General features: G+C 39.1%; 1 protein-coding gene across 10 annotated transcripts in view; it reads right to left on the reverse strand.

The window, feature by feature from the left end:
• NHSL1 (NHS like 1) overlaps window positions 1-12,654 on the reverse strand; it is a 177,422-nt gene that overhangs the window by 13,932 nt on the left and 150,836 nt on the right. For 7 of the 10 annotated variants that reach the window (XM_027888001.1, XM_027888000.1, XM_027888004.1 and 4 more), the window contains 2 exons: window positions 10,559-10,751; window positions 5,629-5,760 (listed from right to left, as the gene is read on the reverse strand). In XM_027888001.1, the coding sequence (XP_027743802.1) occupies window positions 5,629-5,760; window positions 10,559-10,751 (325 nt within the window). The remainder of the gene's footprint in view (window positions 1-5,628; window positions 5,761-10,558; window positions 10,752-12,654) is intronic. The other 3 variants (XM_027888003.1, XM_027888002.1, XM_027888005.1) reach the window with 1 other exon arrangement.

The following is a 12,654-nucleotide window of genomic DNA, read 5'->3' on the forward strand; positions in this document are numbered from 1 at the left end:
CTAAGGGACAGCTCAAACCTTTAATTGACTATTACACTGATAATGCTATTTCTCAAAAAACATCCGCTTAAATAAATAGCAGTAAGAAGAGAAGATCTCTTCAACACCAAAATTCTTGAACTGAATCAGAGGTTTTAAAGAAAACAGTCTATCTAGTTGCATGGGTGATGTCTTGAGCAGACAGCGGTAAAAAAATACTGCAGAAGTGGACATCAGGTTACAGATGCTGAGCATTATGAAGTCAGAAGTAGCTGCAAATTGGGTTATGTGATAAATGTGGCTCAAAGTAATTGTTATCATGCCTGCATTTTATATTATCCTGTGTTCACCAGCCCTGCTATGTCCACCACAGGGGACCTGTATCTACACTCCTTTCTATTACCCTACTATGCTGAAAATATCTCCCAGGGCAAATGGTCTTCCCTAACACACATGTTCAGTGCAGACTCCAGCAGCAAGTAAAGAACACCCATTATCTGGTATAAGTGAAACATGCAACATGTGGAACAAGTTTTCCATGGAAGCGTAGAGAGGACATTCAACTGCTTACTTTAGCTCCAAGCTCTTGGTCAAAGATAGGCATTATACAGGTTACACCCAGTTCTCCCTGACTCTGGTAGTTTCTGGTGTTGCTCATTAGAGATGACAGGGATTGAGACTGTCTGCAAATTTGTCGGAAAAAAGAAAGTGTCTGTACATAATCCCTAAGGCCAGGTACTAGCTACCAGAAGACTCCCTGTGACTCTAGCTGATCTGATGGCACCAGCAGCTTGCTGCAGAGAATCAGACAAAAAGGTCCTCTGCACTGACACGAGTATAGAAAACTGCAGGTTTGAGAGGACAAACAGTATGTGTGTTGATATCAGGAAGTATATGCTTGTTTCAACTAGCATATAGAAGTAATCTCTCTTCCCTTCTGACTAACCATTTCTAATATAAGCGTTTGGCTCTTATGCCACAGGCACATTCTTTGGAATTGTTGCTCTCATTGCCTCCCCACGCCCCTCCTAGCAATCCTCCTCCACCTAGTAACCTGGCCAAGTCAATGTGCAGTGTTACAAAAAACCCCCAGAGATTCTTATTCTGTTTTACCCTAGTACTTACATACCAAATGATTTTTAATAGACGCCCAACAAGAAATAAGACAAGTACGTTTGGCTCATGACAATTTTAAGGAAATTTCACTGTGCTCCATGAAGCATCTGTAATTTCTGAGGGGAGAAAAATATTGTAGAGAATTTTGTGATACTTTTCAGTACTGCCAGCTAAAAAATATCTTGAATGCTTGAATATATCACTGCCACCCTGAAAGGGAGAATTTTGATGAAAATATAGGCAATTTAAGTTTTCTTGATTTCTGTTAATTTAACTGAACAGCCTCTAGTAAAGTTTATATTCCTGGCACCTCTGTCTTTCATCCCTCATGCATACTTTCTAACACCCTGATCTGTGGATCAATAGCGCTTGAAACATACAATGTTGAAAAACTACAGCTGTAAAACCAGTACTAGTCAAAAGACATTGCAACTCTGAAAGAGAGATATTATCTCCAAAGACTGCTAAAGTTGTAATTGAAGCAGGTGCAAAATTACTTGTCTGGAACAACTGGGTATATGTATGGTATTTCTGTAGGACCACTGGATAGTTGAGACTCTTCTTACCTGTGGGACCTATAACTTGAGTGACTGCTAGTCCTGCAGGGATTAATTGGAAAGGGGTATCAATTAAGAGTAGTCTTCAGTAGAACAGCTGAGTTCCCGAATATCAGAAGGACTTACTTGCCCCCAAGCTGCTGAGAAGGAATTGCTTCCTCTCAGTCACGTCAAATAAGAAGCTTCAGCAGTCCCAAATGATACCTGATACACCAGCTGGTACCACCGGGGGTCTGAGCTGCATTTCAAGAAAGCAAACGAAGGGACTGACAGTTCAGATGTCAGTCATACCCATCCTGAAGACTGAAACCAGATTCTACAGGTAACAACTCCTTGTGAGCCACTGAAAACGTGAGGTAGGGAAATAAGCTGAAGAAAATTGTATAAGGTCATTATTCTGACCCTTTGAACCCTTAGGTAAGGAAGTAAAAAAAAAGTAGATAGGGGGAAAATCACAGAGACAAAAAAGCTATGAATTGCATCTTACGATGGAAAGAAGTATTTAAGTAATTCAAAGAAAGTACACACAAAGCATAAATTAGAAGACATTTTTGAAACCCAAGAGGACAGAAACTTTCTATATGATTAAAGAGAAGCAAAATGCCTGTCAGAAGAAGAATAAATCAAAAGGTGGGAAAGTTGAAGATGTTTTCCTCTCCTCTACTTTGGTGAGGTTTACTTATTTGGAAGTTGAACTGTGGTGGAACTGATACTCAGGTCTGGGACCTACTCCTCCTGCAAGACAGGGAGGGAGTCTGGGACTGCAGTGGTGCAGAGCTCTGGAGAAACACAGTCAGGTAACTTGGTTCCTTCACAAAAAGTTAGTCTGAGCCAGACCCTAGAGCACTGACACAGAGAAGGAATCATGGAAATGTTTCCTTCCATGAAGAGACTTTGCTGCCTTTGTTTCACCCAGAGAGTTGGAACATGTGAAGGGAGCTGATGACAACCAAGAGCCAAGAATAAGCAAGGCCTGCAACAGCTTCTCCCAGAGAGGCGCTCATCTCTACCAAGCTTCTGTTTTGGAATCTTCTGGCCTGAGGGGAGAATACAGGTTTGCATATAAGGTACCATCTGAAGACAGCTAGAGGCAATGGATAATGGCAACACAGAGCAGAGTAACTTGAAGTAAAATATCATCTCAAAATTTCCTGCCCTTTCTGCAGTTTTGATCCAACACTGACTCCCATTAAATACGTATATAATATTTATGTTCTGTAAGACAATGAAGGTAATTCAGAAGTATGCAAAACTAATTTTTTTCATTGTTGTGTTGGGCAGAAAGAAGAATGCTTCACCTTCTCCTCTTACTTTGGTGTCACTCTGCTAAACAGTACTGAGAGAGTCCTGCTGTTAAAAAGCAACTTCAGAAAATAACTGCTATCTCTAAACTGGTAGACAGCTCACATTCTTACTCTGTCTCAGAATCCCATCTATCCCATTACACTTTATTTATGCAGAATTTTTTATGCAGAGAGATTGGTTCATCGCTGTGAAAGACACCTGTGAAAACACAACTGTATTACCACACTAAAAAGTAGAAATTATAAAGATACCTTCAGCACATGAGTGCAGTTAATACTTCCTTTCAGAATGTCTGGCTGAATTCTACTAGGGCACCTTGTCCACTGACCTCAGGTCAGCAGTCAGGCAGGCTCTCTCTTCTGTTTGGTCTTTTCTGTTCCAAAGGAGCCAAAGCAGCCAGGGGAGAACCTCAGCAGCTTGGCCTGGCAGAATTTCTTCCAGGCTCTCTCACAAGAAATGAAAATAGTTCAAGCCTGGTTGAAGCTTTGAGGTTCTCTCAAATTTCTGCTTCCTTCTGAAGGATAAACAAGAGGTAACAAGAATGTGCTGTATGTGTTGGTTATTTAGCCTGCACGCAGCAACTTTGGTGTACCAAGGGGTTTTAATCTTTGTGTAAATATTATAGCCATTCACAGCAATGCTTTAGGGGAGAAACAAAGAGATTTATTCAGCTGAAACCACAGGGAGAATGTCAATAGACATAATGCAATTGCTTGATTTGGAGTTTAGTCCGGATCCTTGTTCCGATCAAATGAACTGTGGAATGTTTTAAAACAGCTCGTTGTTTGTTTTGGGACAGCGTAAGAGAAATAGGGAATGGACTACTACAGAAATATTTGTGCAGTGACAGGGAAGAAATGGCAGAAAGAGCACTGAACAGGGATGAGGGAGACCTAATTTATTCCCAGCCTTGCCTGTGGCCTGGTGGGTGACTCTAGCTAAGTCACTTCACTGAATGGTTTCCTCATGTATCAGATGAAGACACTATCACTCTTTTCAAGCACACTTTGTTTCTAGTGGTAGAAACCAACATGCTATCAGGATGGATGCTGCCATGACAGAGTTCTCCTGGCATACATTTTGCTGTCTGGAAGACCTACAATCACCACAAAAGCAACATGAAGTTCCTCAGACAACTTCCACTGTAGGGCATGTGGCTGAAGCCCTGTGTGCCTGCAGGCTGTGGGCTGGGGAACCATCCAGAGAGAGCTCCTGCAGTGGGATATTGCCAGCCCTGAAATTTCCACAAGTGAAACAGAAGGCAAGGAAAATCTTCAAGCAGTGCAGCATGAAACATGCTCAGCACAGAGATGAAAGACCAAAATCAAGGCATAAAACTTGTCACTCCTAGTGAACAGACTGGCAAATGTTATGAAATTCTTTTAAGATGTTAACTGAAGGATTCTTTTTAGGATAGATGGCAACTACATTCTCAGTTTACTCCACCAAGCAAAACTACAGTTGATGTTTTCAAGCATCAAGCATCTGTCTGAAGTGGTCACAAATGTAATCTCTAAATTTTGTAAATGCTTTCTTGAGGCAGAGGATCTCCATGGCAGGGTACTCTTTCATTACAGATGCCAAAGGAGCACAGTTCCACTCACAAACTGCTCTTCATGTAATTGTTTGTTTCTTGGCTTTCTCTATGCTTGGCCCTCTAGCTCATTTCAAACCCATCCAAACAAGTTACATATTTTTGCTTCTCTTTCTGAAAAATCTAGACAAAGAACCAAGAATTGAAACTGTAATTAAAAAATGAATAGATGCAAAATGCAAGGTAGTAAAACTTAGTGAAATCATCAATATATGAGACAATTTCACATGTAAAGCACCAATAATTATGTTCTGCCACACTACTTTAAAAGACATTCTTTCTCTACTGGAAAAAAAAAATAAACAGGGGAACAAAATTTGATCTGTGAAGTTATCACCTGGGAAAAACCGAATAACTAAATTATCTTTTTAAAAAATAAAAAGAAATTATCAGATTTAAATCAAAGAGTTCCGCAAAAAGTGTCCGAACATTCTGCCAAAAATTCAGACTGCTTCATCAGCTTTGTATTTATGTCTGTTACTACAAAAGAGGTCCCTCTGAGGTAGCGTGAATGTGATTGAGTAGGTATTTTTCCTTTGGAATATATGCAGTAGCTAATAAGCCCATGTAAATTGTTTCCAATCAAATAACTTAAGGAGTTGCTATTTAAAACTGATCAAAACTGAACAGAAAAATAGGTTTCTCACTCTTGATGAAAGTTTCGGCAGATTCAGGAAGTAATTCTAAGTAATTATTCTAATAAAGTAACTAATTAGTAAGTAATTAATTTTAAGTAATTATTTACAAGCCAAAATGCCTGCCCACTTCAGTTTTGCTTCAGTGAACATTCAAATCTCAAGGAAAGCACTGAAGTCCAGAAATCTTACATCCCTGCAGGTTTTCATTGTACCAGAACATCATTTTCCAAACACCCTGTTCCCTTTAACAGATGGAAGTCAACAGATAAAAGGTCCCAATTTCCCAATGCAAGAGGTGGCAAGGAAGCAGACGTGTATTTGGAACTGTAATAGGCTATCAGACTGTATTGGTTTCATGAGCACTGGTAATGTTATTAGTCGAGTAATGATAAGCAGTGACAATGAACAATGGATGGAATACAGTTCTGATGAGCCATACCTAGCTCCTTTTGTATGTTGTCAGGGATTCCTGTAATAGTCTTTCTCCTTTTGACTTTCTTCGGCCGTCTTACCACCGTGTCTGTGTAAATAAGAGACCGCCGAATGCTGGCCTGGCGGTCGAAATTCTCCCCTAATACATGGTAGAACAAGCAAAGCAACATTACTTCCAAGCACACTGACATGCACTTTCTTCCACTAGTTTTGTTGTAGAAATGGAAAAAAAGGCATTAATAAATGATGTTAGCTTGGTCCTACAATGAAGGTTTACACTGAGAGAAGATACAGCACATTGTCACATCGTAAGGCTTTAGACGCAAATATCCACTACAAGCTTTAAAAGGAATTTTGACTTCCTGAGCCCAGTTCAGATTTGGTGAGATCAGCTCTAATTTCACAAGCAAACAGACTCCTTGCTTTAATTTGGCCCTTCAGAAGTTTTTGGAATGGTTTTGTTATTTTATTTTAAAGTAATGAGCTGTAGAAAAAGCAAATCTGCTCATGAAAGTGAAAGATCACAATGGTTATGCAGGAACAGACATTGCTATTGGCAATAGTTATTAGGTCTTTGCACAGCTCCATCATTAAATCACATGAGACCCTTCTTTTTCATTCCCAGTTGCTCTGAACCTGTCAAGGGTACCACATTTCTGGTGGTGATCTTTTAACACGAATACAAATAAGTACTATGGAGCATGCAGAGATCAAACTGATCTTGTGGACTCATAAATATTTCAGAGTGAAAGATGATTAAAATTGAAACTTTACAGATGAATATAAAAATAAACAATGCCAGGAGCTGAAAAAAACGCGTGTCTAAGTGCATGCTGCCAGACAAAGCCTTATGATGACCACGTGCTGTATCGTAATGGGACCCAGAAGCACCACTATCATTAAGCAGCTTTTCTTTAGGAATTCACTTCTGTTTAGAGGTTTATAATTTGGCCATTTTACTAGTAGTAAGATAAAGCTTCCCTACAGACTGTGAGTTAATTAATTCTCTGTCCCATCAAAAACTCTAATGACAACCCCCACAGGTCACTTTTAAGTTTCCTCTTCAGAGGAAATTACTGTTAAATATCCTTTATATGACTCTTTTAAAACTTCAAGGCAGAAAAAGCTTGATATATTTTACCTTTGTATATATTTTTTTACCTTTGTACACTGTTCTTGAAAATTGATGACCAAATTATTTACCTCTAAAAAGTGATTAATGCACAGTAACAAATACATCATAAATATTAACTCTGGCTGACTGCACATCTGTATGATGTGTGTCATGAAAACAGCATAGAAAACCCCATTACCTCTATAACAGTTAAAGACACCATCACATATTAAAGTATAGCATGTGGACTTGTGAAAAGGCAATGAAAAACGTAGCAATTTCATTCACCACGTTGTAAATACAAAGACTGACTCTGTTTGACCATAGCCTTGACCATGAGCTGCAGCTGTGCTAAGCAGATCCTTGCAGTTACAAAGAAGTGCCAGTTACATCTAAGTTTTGGATTGACTGAAGTCTGGCAGATGAAGAGAGGAGGAAGCTATATGTGATCTACAAAATTTAGAGTCATTGATCCCACTGGCTTAGTAGAAGCCCTAAAATATTAAGACAGACTATCCACTGGGGACTACTAGGATGTAGGACCCATCTGTGGTCAGGGTCAGGACATTAGGTTATTCTACATGGTGCACTACAACAAATCCAAAGAATTTGAAGGAGAGAGTTTTGCATTTCTGAACATATCTTTATCCATTCAAAGGCCAACAATTATGCCTGAGATGGTGAGTTGCAAGTAAATTATAATACAGCTTTGAATGCCCTGGAATAAAATCTGAGTGGTAAGTAGAGGGTGCAAACAAGGAGAGAGTATTTTATACGAAGCCTCAGACAGCATAAACTAGATGGCAATAGGGAAATGTTACTGATCCCCAGTAACTTCTTCCAGTGAGCTACCTAAGAGCTAACCCAACCAATCCATCTTCAATTTTGATTTTGATACACAGAGGCCACTACACAAATTTGCAGAATTTCAAAGTAGCGGCTTCTATGAAATTTAACAAGCAAAATCAGAATGTTTCAGTCTTTTTTTCCTTCTTCATTTTGTTTTAGAAAATATCAATGCTAATTTAAATATGTTTTACAGATTTAAGAATACTCTTCTCCTTCTGTTATACGTTTGTCACAAATCAACTAAGTATTCCTTAAACACTTTACTCAGTTGTCCCTCATGCAGTACACTGTTTTCCTTGGATTCACTGAAAACATTTAAGTGTGCTTAAATCTCACTGAAGTCAGTCAAGCTGGATTCAAGAAAATGCTTAAATGTTTTGCAGGATCCATCCTGGCACTGATCACCTTCACCATTATCAGATTCCTCCATCTGTAAAGAAAGTTAGTTCCATAAAACCCACAAGAACAGACACCATTATACATCTTTTAAGCCCCAAGATACGTAAAAGCAAAGACTAGCCACCACTGAGAATTCAGTCCAACCCCTTCCAGGCCAGAATAAAGTTCAGCCCAGGCACTCCCAAAGATTGAAACTACTTCCAAATCTGGATGTCTAGCCAGCAGCTTGTCAGCCTAATGCAATGCCCCTGCACCTTCAGGCTATCCAACAGATTTTTACGACTGCTGTATTAGTTGCAATCTGTTCACCAAAGAGACCGAAAACTGAACTGATGTAGCATTTATTGCACAGCCACGTGAGAGGCCATTGTAGGAGAATCATTACTAATGCACTGCTGAAAACATTATCAATTGCTAGCAACCTCTTCAGAGGTTAACCTTTTATTTCATGCCAGAAGTAATAATATAGAAGTTTTTTGAACACTCTTCTGAGAGAGCAAGAAAGAGAGCATGTGAAGGAAAAAGCCAAATCAAAACAAATATTCTCAATGGTTTGTTCCACGGTACGTTGAAAAAACAGCACAGAGGTTTTTGTCAGTTTTTTTCCTGCCTCACGCAGTAACATAAGGAACTTCACAAAATAAAATTACTCGGTGTGTGGGAGAGCAGAGGAGGGGAGCAGATTGCGACTTTTTAAAGAGGAACAAGGACAGCAGCTTCTTCTGTATGTTGTGTGTGGTTCATGTTGCTTGCCTTGTTTTACAGTAGCAATATAATTATTTCAAGGGAAAGGGAAGGGTGGATCCTGGAGACCGGTCCACATGCTGCAGCAGCAGTCTTCCTTTACTGCCCTCCTCTTCTATCTGTTCCAATTACCATGTTTATAAGGGAATAAGTGCTCAACCACACACTCCAGAAGGGTGAAGGATAATATGCACGTGCCCCATTCCATTCAGGAAAGCTGAGAACTGCTGAGTTATTTGAGTGCAAGCTGAACAACTCAGGGGACACAAGGTTTGCTACGCCAGTTGAATTATGCTGGTTGAAGTCACAAGTGTAATTTATCCAAACACAGTAGGGACTAACTTCGGAACTAACTTCCCAATGATGCTGAATTAAATCTAAATCGATCCTTTCACCTCATTCTTCTTTCCATCTGTTTACTTCCTCCATATATTTTGCAGTACACAGGGTCATTAAATCAAACAGCAGATTACTGTTTCTCTAAGTACACCTTGTTCCTGTTGTCACAATATCCAAGCCCTACTCAAGCTTATTGATTAGGTCAGATTATCCACTGTTCCCCTCTAACTTGGCCTTCTGCACCAGTATTCTAAATTCCCTATACAACGTCAACTGGCCCAGTAGCATTTCAGCACTGCATTTATTTTCTTTCTATTAATTTTCCAGAGATGGGGTGTTCATAATTTTCTATTGTCTTCATGCTGTTTATTTCTATTATTTTCTGCTATTTAAATAAATATTTCTAGTTGATTTCTCCAAGCTTGCTGATGTTTGCTACAGAAGTCCCGCTCCTATACTACTAAAATGTTTAAATACTATTGAAGAATACTATTTAAAATACTAATTTATAAAAGCATAGGCAAAAAAAACAGGGAAAGAGAACCTAATTTACTTTCAAAACAAAACCACATTGCAAGCTATTGATTGTCAGAGTAAGCATAGAATCAGAATGTGCCATATGGCATTTGAAATAAATTGGATGTTGAGTATCATCTTGGGTTTGGCAGGCAAGCGGTCAGTTATTTGAATTAACTAATAATAGACAATTTTGATGCTGTGCAGAAAAAGAGGGGTTATTAAATTGAAGCAATAATTCTATCTTTCACAGAAATTCTATTTTACACACAACCAAGTATCTCTTCAGCATCAGGCTTTAACGTAATTTACAGAGCGAGAGTTCTGCAACTGCAAAACCGAAGAGCATTTTCAAAATGAATACATAGTTCATAACAAGAAAATGTGGACTACAGTTATGTAACTGGAGTGCCTTACCGAGAGTCTTGCTCAAAGGTGTAGCCTCATTAACTTTTGCTGTTCTAACCTTACTCTCCTTGATCACTAAATCTCTTGTTGCTGATAAAAGTAAGACCCGAAAGGTTTTTTTTTTTGATTTTTGTAACATTTAGTCTTTGGAATACAGAAGTCCCTGATAACCTTCCTTATATAAAATTCCTAGAAGAAAATCCTGAAATATCATTAGCATTGGATAAAACATGATTTTCCATTACATATCCTCAGTGCACTTCACAGAAAAACACTGCTGTTTATCAGTCGTCTTCTTGTATTTCATGAATGTCTAATGCCATTTCAAGCCCACATAGTGTAAACTATCTCCATTAATGATAATTTTAAGGGATTTTGACGTTTTCTAATTAAGTTCACAGATAGACTATTTAACACAAACCATTGTTTTCACAGAAAGGTACAGTAAGTAATTTAAAATTCATGCATCAAATATATGAGTGTCAAAATACTAGCTGACTGTATGGATCCCCTTTTATCCCTTCCCTCCCTCATCAGTGTAATGCAATTACTGAAATTAAAAGCCTACCAGTCACATTAATAGGAACCACATCTGTTTGAACGGCCTGTGCTTGTTGTCGCATTTTCTCTTCTGGAGTTGGCAGTGGGAGTGACTTGGTCCAGTTGGTTTGAGTGTTGATATCTGACAACTCATTTGAAGCTGGACTTTTAGGTCTTTTGATGGTAATAAGTTTTTCCTCTTCAGGGGGAGAGACAGGACACTACAAACAGAAAAACATGAAACAATATAAGTTTACCACTGCTAATGAAAAGCAGAACTATGGGACTGCTAAGGTGTTGCTGCTGCAGTCAGCACAATTGTTTGTGGAGCAGAACATACCCTCACAAATATCACACTTTGATCTACATAAAGAGCAATTTCAAAAACATGTAAAAACACACAACAAAACACCTAGACTGTATTTATTCCAGACATCTGGTATATATTACTTAAACTGATCAATGAGAGAGAAAAAGAGCGATCTTGAGCATAGCAAAGTACACTATATTACTTTATACACTGACATAATTCCTGCCTGCACCCAAGTTTGCCTTCCCTTCCCTTCCTCTCTCCGCTCCCTGTGACCTATTAGGAAGATGACATTTGACCACTGCTTTGCTCCAGCTGCACTAGGTTGTAAGGATACATAAGAAGCCTCTTTTGAAAAGACAGATTTTAGCAGAGCTCAGTAAAAGAGTCAATCAACACAGTCCACAAAATCATCAGCCTTGGATCAGTGAGGTAGGAAGAATAACTTTGGTCTTGGAGAAACTCGCCACAGTTCAAGGGGTTACCTGTTTTTCAGGGGTGAAGCAGTTAACGTTATCAGTAGCCACAGAATGGTCATTTTAAAAGTCAGTCCTTCTGAAAGGGGCAGATTTCAATTCCTTGATGTGTTTTACTTCAAAAGAAACCCAACCAACGAAACAAAAAACTTTCTGCACCACAACAAAGAGTGGTTGCAACAGCTTGTGCAAATCCCTCCACCAAAATTAAAAGCCAAAAAAGCCATTTCCTTTTGGGGAGAAAATCTGTTTTCATTACAAGGTCCTTGCCTGCATGTCAGTAGTGGCAGAGAAAGCCATAATGCAGCTTTTTACTGACAGTACAGTACTAGTCTGTGGCAAACACTGAGGGCAAGTAGATTCGGGGTACACAGAAGACATCGCTGGGGCTTCTCACAAGTGGTCATAAACTCCAAGCAAATCTGAGAGGAGCAGCCTTCTCTCCTCCCCACTCCTGCCAGCAAGGCACTTCAGGGAATCTCAGAAGCAGGAGAGGAAGGAAGACCTGGAGGAAAACCAACCTCAGTCTCCTTCTGCCTCCAGGCAAAACAAAAAAGAGAAGAAAACCATGGAAGAGGAGTTGCACAGCAGTTGCAGCACTAGCAGAGATCTCTTTGCAACCTGCTGACTCCTCTGCTTCAGAGGTGTTTGCTTTAGGACCTCCCTCCCTATCACCAGACCAGAATTACAGTCCTTCCTTCCTCTTTATTCCTTTCTCCATTTGGAGAGCCAAATACTACTCGAAATATGGTTGTCATTACTAGACCACTGCCTCTCCCTCCCTCACTGCTGTGCACAGGCATGGAAAGAAACATTATAGCTATTTATAACAGATAGATTTTTTTTTTATATTGTTGTGGGTGTTCAGTCTAAGCGATCTGTTTTCTCTTGAAGCTGAGTGCTATACAAAAGACATGCCCAAACACTGTGCCACAACTGCTGTTCATCATTTCTGATTTTAATTTTCTTCCTGTTACTATGAGGAGTTCCCACTGTTTATAAATAAATAACCATTTATTTATTCTATTATGCTTTGCCTCTACATCCTTTAGGATAGGGTCCAACATTTCACTTAATGGAAAACAAAAATAATAGCAACTTGAAGGCAAAAAGTAAAAGAACGGAGAAGTAAAACCTCTTCAAGCAATACTAAAAGAAACATTGCAGGTAATGAAATTATTACTAATGTCATCCTGTCTTTTGGAACTACACTTCAAAATACGGGAATTTTTCTTTGTAGAAATAATCCATTTCTGGCAGCCTTGAATTTCTTTATTAGAGAGGCTGTGAATAGGATCGATGTTGCTGTGTAGGTAAGGGCTAAGCCCTGTGGAAGAC

This window comes from Empidonax traillii, unplaced genomic scaffold (assembly GCF_003031625.1).
Source record: "Empidonax traillii isolate 1590-97213 ecotype Southwest subspecies unplaced genomic scaffold, ASM303162v1 scaffold229:size1690559, whole genome shotgun sequence".
NCBI lineage: Eukaryota > Metazoa > Chordata > Aves > Passeriformes > Tyrannidae > Empidonax > Empidonax traillii.